The sequence below is a fragment of the Mus musculus genome, chromosome 19 (genome assembly GCF_000001635.26).
Source record: "Mus musculus strain C57BL/6J chromosome 19, GRCm38.p6 C57BL/6J".
Classification (NCBI taxonomy): Eukaryota; Metazoa; Chordata; class Mammalia; order Rodentia; family Muridae; genus Mus; species Mus musculus.
In genome coordinates this window covers 6326545-6340989 of record NC_000085.6, presented here as the reverse complement: position 1 = coordinate 6340989, position 14445 = coordinate 6326545, and the positions used below count along the sequence as shown (strand labels likewise).

The 14445-nt window shown below is 50.0% G+C and overlaps 1 protein-coding gene across 4 annotated transcripts; it reads right to left on the bottom strand.

Annotated features, from left to right (window-relative positions):
* Positions 1-95: 95 nt before the first annotated feature.
* On the bottom strand, positions 96-6011 carry Men1 (multiple endocrine neoplasia 1). 4 transcript variants are annotated; one of them, NM_001168488.1, is made up of 10 exons: positions 5920-6011; positions 5085-5545; positions 4057-4265; positions 3709-3837; positions 3471-3511; positions 3302-3389; positions 2571-2707; positions 2029-2164; positions 1487-1651; positions 96-1303 (listed from the first exon to the last, which is right to left on the bottom strand). In NM_001168488.1, coding segments are annotated over exons 1-10 (1854 nt in total). In that variant the 5' UTR covers positions 5922-6011; the 3' UTR covers positions 96-817. The 4 variants fall into 4 exon arrangements, with proteins under 4 accessions (NP_001161960.1, NP_001161961.1, NP_032609.1 ...); NM_001168489.1 differs by having other exon boundaries at positions 5908-5977; NM_008583.2 differs by having other exon boundaries at positions 5085-5951.
* Positions 6012-14445: the final 8434 nt, after the last annotated feature.

Below are 14445 nucleotides of genomic sequence, written 5' to 3'. Positions count from 1 at the left end.
GGTGCAGAGCATAAAGTTCAAAATCCTAAAACAGCAAAAGCAGATATCCACTCCCGCCCCATCCCCGATTTCTCAGATGAAACACATACATACATCTCTCTTTTTTCTTAACAAAATGCATTTATCTTTCTTGGAACTGAAAAATAAATCTATGTACAAAACAGGAAGAGGCTGGCCCTCCCCCACCCCGTGCAGATTTCCTCCTGGGACCTCAGGGAGGTTCCCAGAGGGCTGGAAGAGGTCCTGCTCTGTTCTTGCGCCAGTTTGGTCAGGAAGGGGGCGAGGCTCAGTATTCACAGATAAGAGTCGGAGCTTCATGTCCTGTACTCAGGGGCTAGGGAGACGAGGAAGATTTCCAAATTCGGGCAGCAATATGTAAGTTCTTTGGGGTAAGGGATTTGGATTCCCAAAGGATGGAACTCTATATAAAGTGCGGAAATCTACCCCTAGGGACTGAATGGTCCTTGGTTTCCAGGTAGCAACTGTGCTCTGGGGCTAAGGTCAATCTAGCCCCCAAGTGGGAGGAATGCCCTACTGTTCAGGCGTGACTTGGGCTCCTGTCATGGTCCACTGAATTTCGGGGGATTGGACCTACAATGAGGTTCCAATTGGCCGGCTGGTGGGGATGACACCTACATTCTAAGAACTGAGCCAGGGCTCTGGGGCCTGAAGAGGGGCTAAATGAAGGCTCCTAGTCACTGCAGGACAGCTCTGGGTCCCCTAGGACTGAGGGCGGAGTCTAGGCTTGAATTAGAGGATGAGGGTGAAGCCTGCTGGGAGTGAGGGCAGGCCTGGGGCCTTGCCACAGAATCAGAGTTCAGAGGCCCTTGCGCTGCCGCTTTAGGAAAGAGAGTGTGTAGTCGCTGGGTGTGGACACTTTCTGTTTCTTCATCTGCACTTGCGACTGTGCCGTGAGTTGCAGCTTGATGGCGCTCGAGTTGATCTTGGTGGCCACCAGTAGCTCCTTCATGCCTTTCATCTTCTCACTCTGGAAAGTGAGCACTGGGCCCTCTGGGGGTGGCGATGCTGCAGGTGCTGGAGCCTGAGCAGCATTGCCGACTTCCTGGCCACCGCGGGTAGTACCTGGGACAGTCCCTGACGTTTTCCTAGGTGGTCCCGACCCTGCACTTTGTCCTGAGCCCGGGCCCTTGTCCAATGCAGGCTTCTTGGGTGGTGGTGGCTCCTCAGGCTTGGACTCTCTTCGGGGACCACGCCGACGGCCTTCTCGGGCTTCATCCCCCCATGGTTCTTCAGCCTCGGCCGCCTCTGCTTCCCGGCTAACTATGTGCACCTTCTGCCGCACCTGAGCAAAAGCGCAAGCCAAGTGAAAGGCTGAGGATCATCCGTGGGACCTCTAGGCTCAGCTCCTGGCCACCCCTCTAGCAGTGTCCTCTCATCTGTACTCATACACATGCAATGTAACCTCACTCCCCTACAACTACTGTCACCACCTGTAGTTCCCATGCCCTGGATAGGCCCCTCTCACCTGTCCCTCGAAGCGGCCTAGGGACTGCACAAGGAAAGTTGCCCAGCCTACGTGCAGTACTGGTGTGGGGCTACCCTCCTCCCATTTGCAGATGCCATCATAAAATCGCAGCAGGTGGGCAAAGCATTCTGGGTCCTGGAGAGCAGAACCTTGGCCCTGGGTGCCCTGGATAAGAGGGAAGGTACAGCAGAGGTCACAGAGCGTGCAGGCCAGGCTCCCTCCACCTGGGCAAAGCCTCAGTTTCAGGGAAGGCAAATGCAGGCAGGACCTCCTTCCTTTTATAAAACCAACCCTTAGTGCGAGTGAGGGGAGGAGGGGCGTGCCTTTCCTCACCTACAGCCTAGCCCAGGTTAGAACCTGACCATCAGAGAGATGGACCATCAACCCATTTCTCTAAAAGCTTTAGCTCTAAAACCCCCTAAAATCCTTTCAAACCCTCGCCCAGGGATCAGCTCCAGCAAAAGAGAATTCCCAATCCTGTCCTTGCGGTCTCATCAATGTGCCCCGGACGGAGGGTGCGCCAATGGAGGCCAGCCCTTCACCTGGGCTTGCTCCCCAGTCCGCTCTTCGCCTGTTTCTAGCAGGCTGGCCGCCTCCTTCAGCAGGTTGGGGATGACGTCATTGGCCACTTCAAAGAATTCCTTGTAGATCTCCTCATCCTCCCGGCAGTAGTTGTAGCTGTGAGAACACACAGGATTCAGTTGACAGTTGTCCCACAATGGGACATCCCACTGACTGGGTGCGAGGCTGGAGTCCTTGTTCACCCAGATGTGATCATGCTAGTCAAAGGCAAGGTTATGGAGTGGGATGTGGGGACTGGACTAGAAGTTGGGCAGAGACAGAAGCACCATGGATAACACAACTGACTATAAAGCAGGAAAAACTGGGCAGAGAGGAGTGACAGAAAGGCATGAGGAGGAGCAGCAGCTAACCAGGGGTTCTCAGTTCCCAAGTAATGGTAGCCTTGACTGTATAGGGGCTGATCAGAGAGGACAGAGCTGAGACAAGGTCTCACAACTGGATGACCGATTGGAAAGTCATAGAGACAAAGGGCAGGCTGGAACCCTGGCAGGGGAATCCTCACTCTTGGATAACAGTGGCAGTGTCGGCCCAGGCCTGCAGGGCTTCGCGCACATTTCGGTTGCGACAGTGGTAGCCAGCCAGGTACATGTAGGGGTAGATGTGTTCATCCTGGTAGTAGGTCTTAGCTGAGGCAATTCCCTGGAGGATGGAGCAGAGGAACCTCAGGGAGGCAGCCCCCAGCTGCCTCATCACTGATACGCTACAGAAAAAGGATGCTAAAGGGTCCTCCCTGTCTCTAATACTGCTGGCCCCTTTGCCTGGTGTTCCATACTCCCTCCCACCTCCATTCCAGGCCTGGATCTACAAGCCTGCTTGCTAAAGCAAGGGCAGACAGTAGGAGTGGTGACCCCACAAAACAAGGCCTAGGGAGGAGCAGGGAAACACTCAAGCCTGGGGCAGGTTTCTTCACCACATGGTCCTGTGTAAAGACTTCAAGCCCAACCAGCCTCCTACCACAATGAGCAAGCTAACATCTCTCCACAGTGCTACCACAGGCTATAGCCAGGATAATAAAGGGCAGCTGAAAACTGCAGGGCTTGTGGGATCAATCGGGCCCTGCCACTCCTAGCTGGGGGAGCCAGGGCTCTTCTTAAACACAGAACTACCCTCATTACACACATGCCCTACACAAAGTAAGGCAGGAAATACCCTCCAACACACAGAGTTCTTCCCTTTTCACCTCTCTCCTCTCCATCCCCAGAAAGGAGCTGCTGTTTTCTGAGATGCCCTCACCTTGTGATAAAGGGTGAGTGGGTCTGGCCGGCCCGGGGTAGGCTCCAGCTCCTCCAGGTCTGCCAAGTTCCCTAGCGCCATGGGGTATCTGGGAACAGATCATAAAATCAGGCTATCACTCAGTTCCCTGATCCCCACAAAGCCTATCTGATCATAGCCTTCCACTGACCTTTCCAGATGTCCGAGGTCATACAGCAGCCAGAGCAGCTTCTAGAGCCAAAGGGAGAGGGGCGTGGTAAGTAGAAGGGAGCCCCAGTCAGCTAGAGAAGTGACCAGAGGAAACAGCGCCCTCCCACCACAGAAGGGCTAGGAGTAAAGACTCACAAAGCCCTTCGTGTGCATTGGAAAGGATCAGTTCTCTGTACAGAAGGGGAAGGGAAGGTCCTGGGCTGGGGCAGTCTCCTCACCTGCTGTAGTTGCAACAGTTCCAAAGAGTCAGTGTGAAGATCGATGGAAGGGTTGATGGCACACACCATGAACGCCACCTCCATCTTACGGTCGCAGCGCATGTACGACCCCTTCAGGTACAGCCAGCTCTTGGAAAGGGAGAAAAGCAGACATCTCAGGATGTACCACCTTGAGCCTGCTCTAGGGCACAGCAACGTAAATCAATTCACCTGCCCTGCCTCCGCCCCCCGCCTTGGTACATAAACACAGAGGGACAGTGGTAGGGGAGCCTGGCCTGGGGAGCAGAATCCCTCAGGTCACTTAGACTCACAGAAGGAAAAGGGCACAATGGAGGGAAGATACAATACCCGCTCAGCCACACCGGCATTGACTGTCTGGCCTCTGCGGTCCTCGTTGCCTTTGCCGTGCCACGTCACCTCAGCTGTCTGCTCCCCGTTGGGCCCAAACACCACCCAAGCATGATCTTCAGACAGGGCCAGATGGACATCTCTGAGACCCAGAGCCTGGCAGGCCCCTACCACTGCAAAGGCCACGCCCGAGCTGTCCAGTTTGGTGCCTGTGGTAAAGGGCAGTCATGAGAGCTCTGTCCTGGAAGAAGGGAGCCATGCCCCCTCTAGCACCTCTCAAGCCTGTATCCAGGCATCACACACCCTATCCACTATGTTCACCCTTTTATGCTCGCAGCAGCTCCCTCCCAATAACCCAACCCCAGAACCCTTCTGGATCTCAGGTCCACCCAGCCAGAAACTGCCCCTCCCTTTTCTACACCAAGTACTTCTGTTAACATAATGACTTAACCCAGTGTCTATTGTACAGCTATCAGACTGTGTCAAGGAGAGCAAGCCCATGACCCCACGAACCCCCACCCCTCCCTTCTTCATGTTCTGATTTATCTCTGCACTTTTTTCCTCAAAGCTCACAAGAGGCCTCAGATGCTTGCTCAGTACATTGCACGGAGAGCTGAAGCACTTTGTCCTTAGTCAAGCCCGTGCTTCCTTTCAAAATATTTTCAAAGGTATAATCTTAATTGTCTCAAATGTACCCACCCATTTGTCCTACCTCCCCAGTCTGCTACCACCTTCTTTCCCCATATGTTGGGCTGCCAGATCCCTCTGGCTATTCAATGGCAGGGCTGGGACTGTTGAAAGACTGGGGAGTAAAAGCTGGCACCAAATGACCAGGTTCCAGTCTCAGCCCTGTCATTCTGACATTCCCCTCTTCAGAATTCTCTTTCCACAACTGCGAAGGAGAAATAATACCTGCCCCACCACACAAGGTTTACAAGTCTCAAAAGGGCTATAAGCCATATTGTTCAGACATGAGAAGAGGTAAGACAACACTCATTTGCTCTCCTGACCACCTGTCTGACTCCAACCTGTGATGAAGCTGAAGAGGGACTGGATGTGGGCCCGGTCCTTGAAGTAGGAGCGGCTGAGGCTGTTCCATATGACATCCGAGACCTTTTTTACCAGTTCGCGACTAGAAACACCTCCCTCTCGAGGATAGAGGGAGAGGTCCACAGCGCCGCGGATCTGAGCGGTGAATCGGGCATAGAGGGCAGCAATGATGGATAGGTCGGCCACCGGGAAGTAGGTGAGGCCACCAGGAGGGTCGGGTGCGGGGCTGGGCTGGAAGGTGAGCTCCGGCACGTTGGTGGGGATGACACGGTTGACAGCCAGGAAATGCTCCACGAAGCCCAGGACCAAGGACAGGAGCACCAGGTCAGGCTCCTCTCGGCCCAGCTCTGCAGCAAACAGGCGCACCACGTCGTCGATAGAGCGCAGAGGGAACAGCGTCTTCTGGGCGGCCTTCAGCCCCATGGCGGCGGGCGGTGGCCTGCGGGCGAGCCGAGGGAGGGAGGGTCGGGCTCGGCGAGAGAGCCCCCTCCCAGGCTCGGCTAAGGCTCTACCCTCCGCCACAATTCTGCTTCGCCAGCCGCTTCGTCCTGTGCTCACGGGCGGCGGCTCGGTTTCTGAGACCCTTCAACCAAGGCTATATAGGGCCTTCTAGTTCCTTACAATTCCGGGACCCCCAGCCCCGATGAGGCTGCTCCCAAAGACCTATTGGGGACCCTCAAAGGCCGCCCCTCCAGTCCCTACAATCTCTACCCGGCCCTCTGGAGCCTGTCCAGAAGGCAAACCCAAACCAGCCTCCCACAAGTCCCAAGGAGAGTCCCGGCTTCGGTCCCCCGCGCCCACCTCCGCGCTTACATCCCACACAAGGCACCGCGGCGCCCGCCGCCTGAAGCCTGCTGGGAAATGAAGTCCCGCGCCTCCTATGGCCGCACTGCCTGCTGGGAAATGGGGAGTCCTTGCTCACCCGGCCCTCTCTAAATCTGAAAATGACAGCCAAACCCGCAATGGCTTATGGAAGAAGTAGTCCTGCTGCTCCAGGGCGGGTAAGCTGAGCTCCTCAACGATTGGTCATCTAGGATCACGCCAGAAGAAGTTCCTCCGTGACTTCTGGGAGATTGTAGTCCTAGGATTAAACTCAGGCGCAGTAGCGCCCCTGCAGTGTGTATTATGGCCAGTTTAAGATGTGAGGGAAACTGTTGCTCTAAAACACTACAAGGAGGCTGGAGACCTGGTTCAGCTGTTCAGAGCACTTGTTGCTTTTGCAAAGGACCTGGGATCAAGTTTAGGTCCCCACACCCACATTGTGGCTCACCATCTGTAACTCCACTTCCAGAGGACCCATGCTTTTCTCTGACCTCCACCAAGCTTGACTTGGTGCACACACATAAAAAGGCAGACGAAACATCCACACCTAAAAAGAATGCAAGGCTGAACACAGTACGGCGGAGGCAGAAGGATTTTGGTGAGCTCAAGGCAAGACTGGTCTATGATCCAATACCAGTCCTTGAAATTAGAGGCAAGGAACTCAGGGTGGACTTCAGAGATGACTCAGAGTTAAGAGCCCTGGCGGCTCTGGCTCAGGACCCTGCGTTCCCAGTATGTACATGTTTGCTCACAACTGGGTCTTTAGCCCCACTTTAGGAGGTCCAATGTTCTCTGCTGTCCTCTGCAGGCTCCAAGCAGGCACCTTATGCACACACATAGGTAAAATAAAATTAAGGAAAGAAAAGAAAAAAAAAATCAGGAAGTTCAAGGTCAGTTTTACCTTAGACAGGATCTTGCTTTTTAGTTCAGACTGGCCACAGACTCACAATATTCCTGCCTCAGCCTCCACCATGCTGGGATTATAGATGTTCACCACCAGTCCACATGGCACCACCCCTCCCACAAGGCTTCATGACCTCATCTTAATTCACGAAGTCTGTAATGACCCTGTTTCCAAAACGAAGTCTTTTTGTCTGAGACCAAGACCTCAATAGATGAAGCTGAGGAGATGATGTAGCAGCTGAGAGCCTTTTGTTGTACCAGTAGGAGGACCTGAGTTCAAATACCCAGAATTCACTTATACGTTTGGAATCCTAGCATTATAGGGCATGGATGGGGAATGGGGTCAGTGTGGGGGTTAAAGGGAGGAGGGTCTTGGGACTTCCTGCCTAACGACCTAGCTGCAGGTTCAGAGAGAGAGCCTGTGTAAAGGGAAGAAGACAGAGAGAGTCATAAAGAAGGATATGTGATCTTTCTGTTTTCCACATCTGAGCAGCTCCTTACACAGGTGTAAAGACACCACACACATATACAAGCAGAACCTCTTCCTTTCTTTCTTTCTTCCTTTCTTCCTTCCTTTCTTTCTTTCTTTCTTTCTTTCTTTCTTTCTTTCTTTTTTGGTTGTTTGTTTGTCTGTTTTGTTTTTTGTTTTTAGAGACAGGGTTTTTCTGTGTAGCCATGGATGTCTTGGAATTCACTCTGTAGACCAGGCTGGCCTCAAACTCAGAGAGATCTGATTGTCTCTGCCTGAGTGCTGGGGTTAAAGGTGTGAGCCATCACCATCCAGCTACATCTACCCATGCATTTTAAAGTTTCTTTGATTTTTAAGTTTCTTTGTTCTGTAAAGCTAAGAAATTGCTGTCATATTGGAACATGGAGTTTGGATTAACCTAAATTTGTATTCCTGGACCATGGTTACTCAAATTTGGCTTTAGAATAAACTATATATTATTCTTTTGAAGAGGGGCTGGTCATGGTGATGCATACCTTTAATCCTAGTACTCTGCAAACAAGTTCCAGGCCAGCCACGGCTACATAGTGAGATCCTGTCTCAGAAAACAAACACAAAAATTGGGGCTGGAGAAAGGGCTCAGCTGTTAAGAGCACTGACTGCTCTTCCAGAGGTTCCGGTGGTGGCTCACAACTGTCTGTAAATCAGATATCACAGAATCCAATGTCCTCTTTTAGCTTCCATGATACATGTGGAACACAGGCATACATGCAGGCAAAACACCCGTACACATAAACTTCAATAAAAAAAATTACTAAAAAAAAAAAATTGCTAGGCATGGTGGCACATGCCTTGGGAGGCAGAGGCAGGCAGATTTCTGAGTTTGAGGCCAGCCTGGTCTACAGAATGAGTTCCAGGACAGCCAGGGCTATACAGAGAAACCCTATCTTGAAAAACCAAAAAACAAAAAAACAAAACAAAAAACCCAAAACAAGACAAAACAAAAACAGACTTAAAAATTAAAATACTAATTATTTTTTATTTATGTATAATTTTTTATTCCTTAAAGATTTATTTGTTTTATGTAAATACACTGTTGCTGTCACACCAGAGAGGGGCATCAGATTAAGATGGTCGTGAGCCACCAGTGGTTGCTGGGAATTGAACTCAGAACCTCTGGAAGAGCAGCCAGTGCTCTTAACCTGTGAGCCATCTTTCCAGCCCCCTAATTTATTATAAAAGAGCTTGAATGTATGAATCCAGGGAGGTCTCTAGTCTATCCTAACATGGTACGTAGGTAATCAAGGCTCACAGTGCTTACAACCTATTTCCAAATGATGTACCAGCCCACCATTTCACTTCTGTCCCAGACTTAAAGCTGAATACTTGTATAAAGACAATGAGTTTCTTTAGCTCACAACGGCAGTTCTGGCGTGGGTCCCTTTGAATTTGTCACCTTATGACAGTGTGATAGGAGAGCTGACAATGAAGCAACAAGCAAGGGGCACAGAAGCCAGGGCTATCTCTCAAGCCTCTTCGTTTGCCTTTGAGACAAGGGTTCATCAGTCCTGTAGGAGGAGTCCTATGACCTGGCCTCAGACTTGCTGTGCAGCGGAGGATGACCTTGACCTCCTGATCCTCCAGTCTCCAACTACAGAGCGGCAACCACAGAATGCGCCACGACAGCCAGCCCTAGAATAGCTCCACAGTACTGCAGAAGATCATTTAGCGGGCCTGTTTGTCAGATTCAGCAAACCAGTCACATCTGAGTCCTGGAAAGAACATGGGATGGGCACCGAAACTGACTTTCCCAAAATACGTTGGTCTTTTGTGGTCAGAATCTGTATGCTCTTCTACAGCTGTTACACTAGGTGGCGCTCTGAACTCAGGTTTGCATTGATTCTGCTCTGAACTTCAAGCCTTTTAAAATCGGTGTTTTGTGGGCAGGGTGTTGGAAACTTTGGGCAATTGTAGCTGCTCTTGAGTGGCCCATATTCTTGAAAGTTACTTCATGCAGCTTTTATCCGTCGTATCGCCTAGGTGGTCAGCCAGGATGGCGCTGAATATCACCTCTCAGACACCGGCTGTCAGAAGTGAATGAGCACAAACTTTTCACTTTCTTTCTTTTTCTTTTCCCTGAGACAGGGTTTCCTCTGTGTAGTCCTGGAAGTCACTCTATAGACCTGGACTCAGAAATCCACCTGCCTCTGCCTCCCTAGTACTGAGATTAAAGTTGTGCACCACTGCCCAACCGACTTCCCACTTTCTAAAGGAAGTCCTGTCGGTTAGAAGCAGCTGTCGATGCTATGCTTGGCGTGCAGCAGCTGAAGGTTGTAAGTTTGAATCAGTCGTGGGAATGACTAACAGGTTTTCTATGAAGCAAGATGTCTTAAGCCATGGCACAGTGTGCCTGTTGTTAAGGGTTATTGCTGTTATAGACCAAGGGAAACTGGAGAGAGGAACTACAATGCAGATGCCAATCTAAGTGTTCCCAAACTGATACTGTTAAAAAGGAGGCCCAGAGAGAAGGGTATTTCTGGACCAACAGATACTATGCCTTGGTGGTTAGACCTCAAAAGAGCTGGCAGAATCCACAAGGTTTTCAACTCCTCTGAAGATGGCATCCCCAAAATGTTGTCAGGAGCAGGTAGGAAGCCCCCATGACTTGGTTCCACATTGTTCTGCAGAGACGGTGCACGAAGACAAGGAGCATGGCACAGAGCAGCCTCGGTCTCTGGCCAGGCCTGGAGGCTGAGCTCATGGAGAGGACTCCTAAGACTTAGTCCAGTTAAAACAAAGCCTTTAGCCGGGCATGGTGGCACACGCCTTTAATTCTGCACTTGGGAGGCAGAGGCAGGCAGATTTCTGAGTTCGAGGCCAGCCTGCTCTACAGAGTGAGTTCCAGGACAGCCAGGGCTACACAGAGAAACTCTGTCTCAAAAACAAAACAAAACCAAAAACAAAACAAACAAAAAACAAAAACAACTAAGCCTTCAAGGGTAGCAAAGAAAGCCAGGCAGGAGTGGGGTGCACACCTTTAATCCCAGGGCTTCAGAGACAGAGTCAGGAGAATCTCAGAGTCCCCAGCAAATCTGGTCTACAGAGTTCCAGGATGGCCAGGGCTACACAGAAAACCATGTCTCAAAACACCTCTCTGCAAAGAAGAGTAATAAATAAATGGTCAGCCTGGAAGAGAGAGAACGGGGCTATACTCCTTTATCTTCCCAAGCTGGACTCCTAGGAGCCTTTTATCTGTCTAGATCCTCCCTCCTTGGGGTGGACACCCTAACAACTCGGTCCTGTGAAATAATAATTCAGAGTCACACAGAATTATCCTAGTCTCTTGTGTGGGCGGCAGCAGCCCCCCCTCCCCCAGTGATGACGAAACATATTGCTAGGGGGTTCCATGTCATTGTCTCCTCCTCTTGCTCCTTTCTTCTTTTAAAATTTTAATTTATTCACTTTATATGCCAATCTCTGCTTCCCCTTCTCAGTTCTCCCCTTCACACAGTCTGCCTCTCCCCTCTTCTCCTTTGGGAGGTTAGAGCCCCCTATTCGGGTATCCTCCCCCCCCCCCCCCCCCGCCTCCGGCACATCAAGTCTCTGTAGAGCTAGGAGCATCCTCTCCACTGAGGCCAGACAAGGCAGCCCAGTTAGGGGAACATACTCCACAGACAGGCAACTGCTTTAAGTATAGCCACCACTGCCGCCGCCACCTTCTTCTCCATCTTCCTCCTCTTCCTTCTTCTAACACTTATTTATGAAAGGCATTCATGCCACAGAGGACACATGCCAAGGTCAGAGGACAACTTTTGAGACTCAGTTCTCAGGCTGGAGAGATGGTTCAGTGGTCCTTGCAGAGTACCCAATTTAGATTCCCAGAACCCACAAAGGGGCTCACATCAGTCTGTAATTCTGTTTCCAGGGGATCTGATGCTCCCTTTGGACCTGGGAGGGCACCATGCATGCATGTGGTGCACAGATTTTATATATATATATATAAAAATTTTTTAAATCTAAAATAAGAAAAAGTTCCAGAAGACCCAATGCCTGAACCACAAGCACAGTAAATGTACATGATGCTCGCACACACACACACACACACACACACACACAGGCACACACACACACACACACACACACAGAGGCACACACACACACATAGGCACACACACAGGTACACACACACAACACACACACACCACACACACACACACACACACACACACACACACAGGCACACACACACACACACACACACAGGCACACACACACACACACAGGCACACACACACACACACACACACACACACAGGCACACACACACACACACACACAGGCACACACAGAGGCACACACACACACAGGCACACACAGAGGCACACACACACACAGGCACACACACACACACACACAGGCAAAATATCCACATACATAAGATAAAAAGAACTTTTTTGGTTTTTCAAGACAGGGTTTCTCTGTGTAGCCCTGGCTGTCCTGGAACTCACTCTGTAGACCAGGCTGGCCTCGAACTCAGAAATCTGCCTGGCTCTGCCTCCCGAGTGCTGGGATTAAAGGCATGCGCCACCACTGCCCAGCTAAAAAGAACTTTTTTGTATGTAAAGACTGGAAAAATTGCTGAGCAGTGTAGTGCATGTCTTTAATCCTAGCACTCTGGAAACAGAGGTTGGTGGATCTCTGAGCTTGAGACCAAACAGATCTACAGAGCCTGTTCCAGGACATCCAGGCTACACAGAGAAACTCTATTTTGAAAAATAAGCAAAGAATTGGAAAATTTGACTTTTTTTAAAAAAGATTTATTTGTTTATTATATGTAAGTACACTGTAGCTGTCTTCAGACACTCCAGAAGAGGGCATCAGATTTTGTTACAGATGGTTGTGAGCCACCACATGGTTGCTGGGATTTGAAATCGGGACCTTCGGAAGAGTAGTCGGCACTCTTAACCACTGAGCCATCTTGCCAACCCCGAAAATTGACTTTTCAAAACCTGTAACTAATTGCTAGCTAAGACATTTCGCTGGGTAAAAGCACTTGTCAGACAAAAGCCTGAGGACCTAACTCTGATTCCTGGAACCCACTTAAGAGTCATGAGGAGCCGGGCGTGGTGGCACACACCTTTAATCCCAGCACTCAGGAGGCAGAGGCAGGCGGATTTCTGAGTTCGAGGCCAGCCTGGTCTACAGAGTGAGTTCCAGGTCAGCCAGGGGTACACAGAGAAACCCTGTCTCGAAAAAAAAAACAACAACAACAACAACAAAAAAAACAACAACAACAAAAAAGAAAGAAAGAAATGCAATTTAAAAAATGTAATTAAAAGTACAAAAAAAGTAAGAACTTGGAATGAGAGTAGAATTCGGTCAGGTTTTTATTATTATTTTTTTTTTTTGTTCTTTTTTTTTTTGTTGTTGTTGTTTTTTTGTTTTTTCGAGACGGTTTCTCTGTATAGCTCTGGCTGTCCTGGAACTCACTTTGTAGACCAGGCTGGCCTCGAACTCAGAGATCCACCTGCCTCTGCCTCCCGAGTGCTGGGATTACAGGCGTGCGCCACCACGCCCGGCTTGTTCTTTTTTTTTTTTAAAGATTTATTTATTGATTATATGTAAGTACACTGTAGCTGTCTTCAGACACTCCAGAAGAGGGCGTCAGATCTCGTTACAGATGGTTGTGAGCCACCATGTGGTTGCTGGGATTTGAACTCTGGAACTTCGGAAGAACAGTTGGGTGCTCTTACCCACTGAGCCATCTCACCAGCCTCCTTTTTTTTTTTTTTTTAATTTTTTTCATTTATATGAGTACACTGAAACTGTCTTCAGACACCAGAAGAGGAAGAGGGCATCAGATCTCATTACAGGTGGTTGCTGGGAATTGAACTCAGGACCTCTGGAAGAGCAGCCAGTGCTCTTGACCGCTGAGCCATCTCTCCAGCCCTTGGCCAACTTTTCTGGGTGTCAGGGCAGCAGCCATGTCTCCAGTTTGATGAGGGATGGGTTTAGGTCTCAACTTGCTAGAACATCCTTTCCGTCTGCCCCACATCTCAGCCAGATCCTGTGTTCCCCAATGGATAGAAGAGACAGTTTCCAAACAGCCTGGCAGTGTTTGGCATTGCCACGGCACCAGCGTCTCGCTAGATCCTCCTGTGAGATAGGATTTTATTTTGCATGTAAGAGTGCATGTCTCTATGTGCATTGTGTGTGCGCCTGCTGCTCATTGACATCAGATGAAGACAACAGATCCCCTGGAACAGAGTTATGGATCATTGCGAGCCACCATGTGGGTGCTGGAACATCGTTTGGGTCTGACTCGCTAGCTCACACTTCTCAGGCCCTCTAATTCTGCAGTGCATCTGCAATCTCATTCTCAATCACGGTGGTGGTGCCCCATCTTCTTGACCTACTTTCTCTCCAGCTTTATGGTCTGCCCTGGTCCCAGGGTTCAGAACTTACTCTCTGTCTAGCTCAGTCTGGAGGTCTAGATGCTACCCAGTCATGGAACCCCTGGCTAGGAACAGGTAAAACACCCGTAAGCCCTTCCCACTTCTTAGATGCCTTACGTGTTCGAGCATCAGCGCTGCAGAGGCCCTTAGCAGGCCTCAGACCTACTCCTACCCGGTCCACTGACCACACCTTCAAGGTGGCCTTCTACCAACTGCAAACCTGAACTCTAAGGGCCTCTGATGCTGCCTGGGTTTGCCTGAAGGCAAGAGAAGGGAGAGGGTGGGTACAGAATAAAAAGAGAATTACCTTCAGGCCTGAATTTCTGCTCAGCCATAGCCAAGGTTGTCTTGGGCAGGCCATGGCTGTCAGATAGCATGACTGTCTTCCTACAGACAGTATGGGGCACGATCCCCGTCCTGGTAAGATTCTAGGGTACCGCCCTCCTGGGGAGGCTGCCTAACACTGCCTACACATCTGTAAGCCATCCTTTCATTATCAAACTGTACCCATGTACCCTCTTTGAGCATGTCTGCTGTCTGTCTGTCTGTCTGTCTATCTATCTATCTACCTATCTACCTATCTATCTATCTATCTATCTATCTAGGATATCTATCTACCTACCTATCTATCTATCTATCTAGGACATCTATCTATCTATCTATCTATCTATCTATCTATCTATCTATCTATCTATCTATCTATCTATCTAT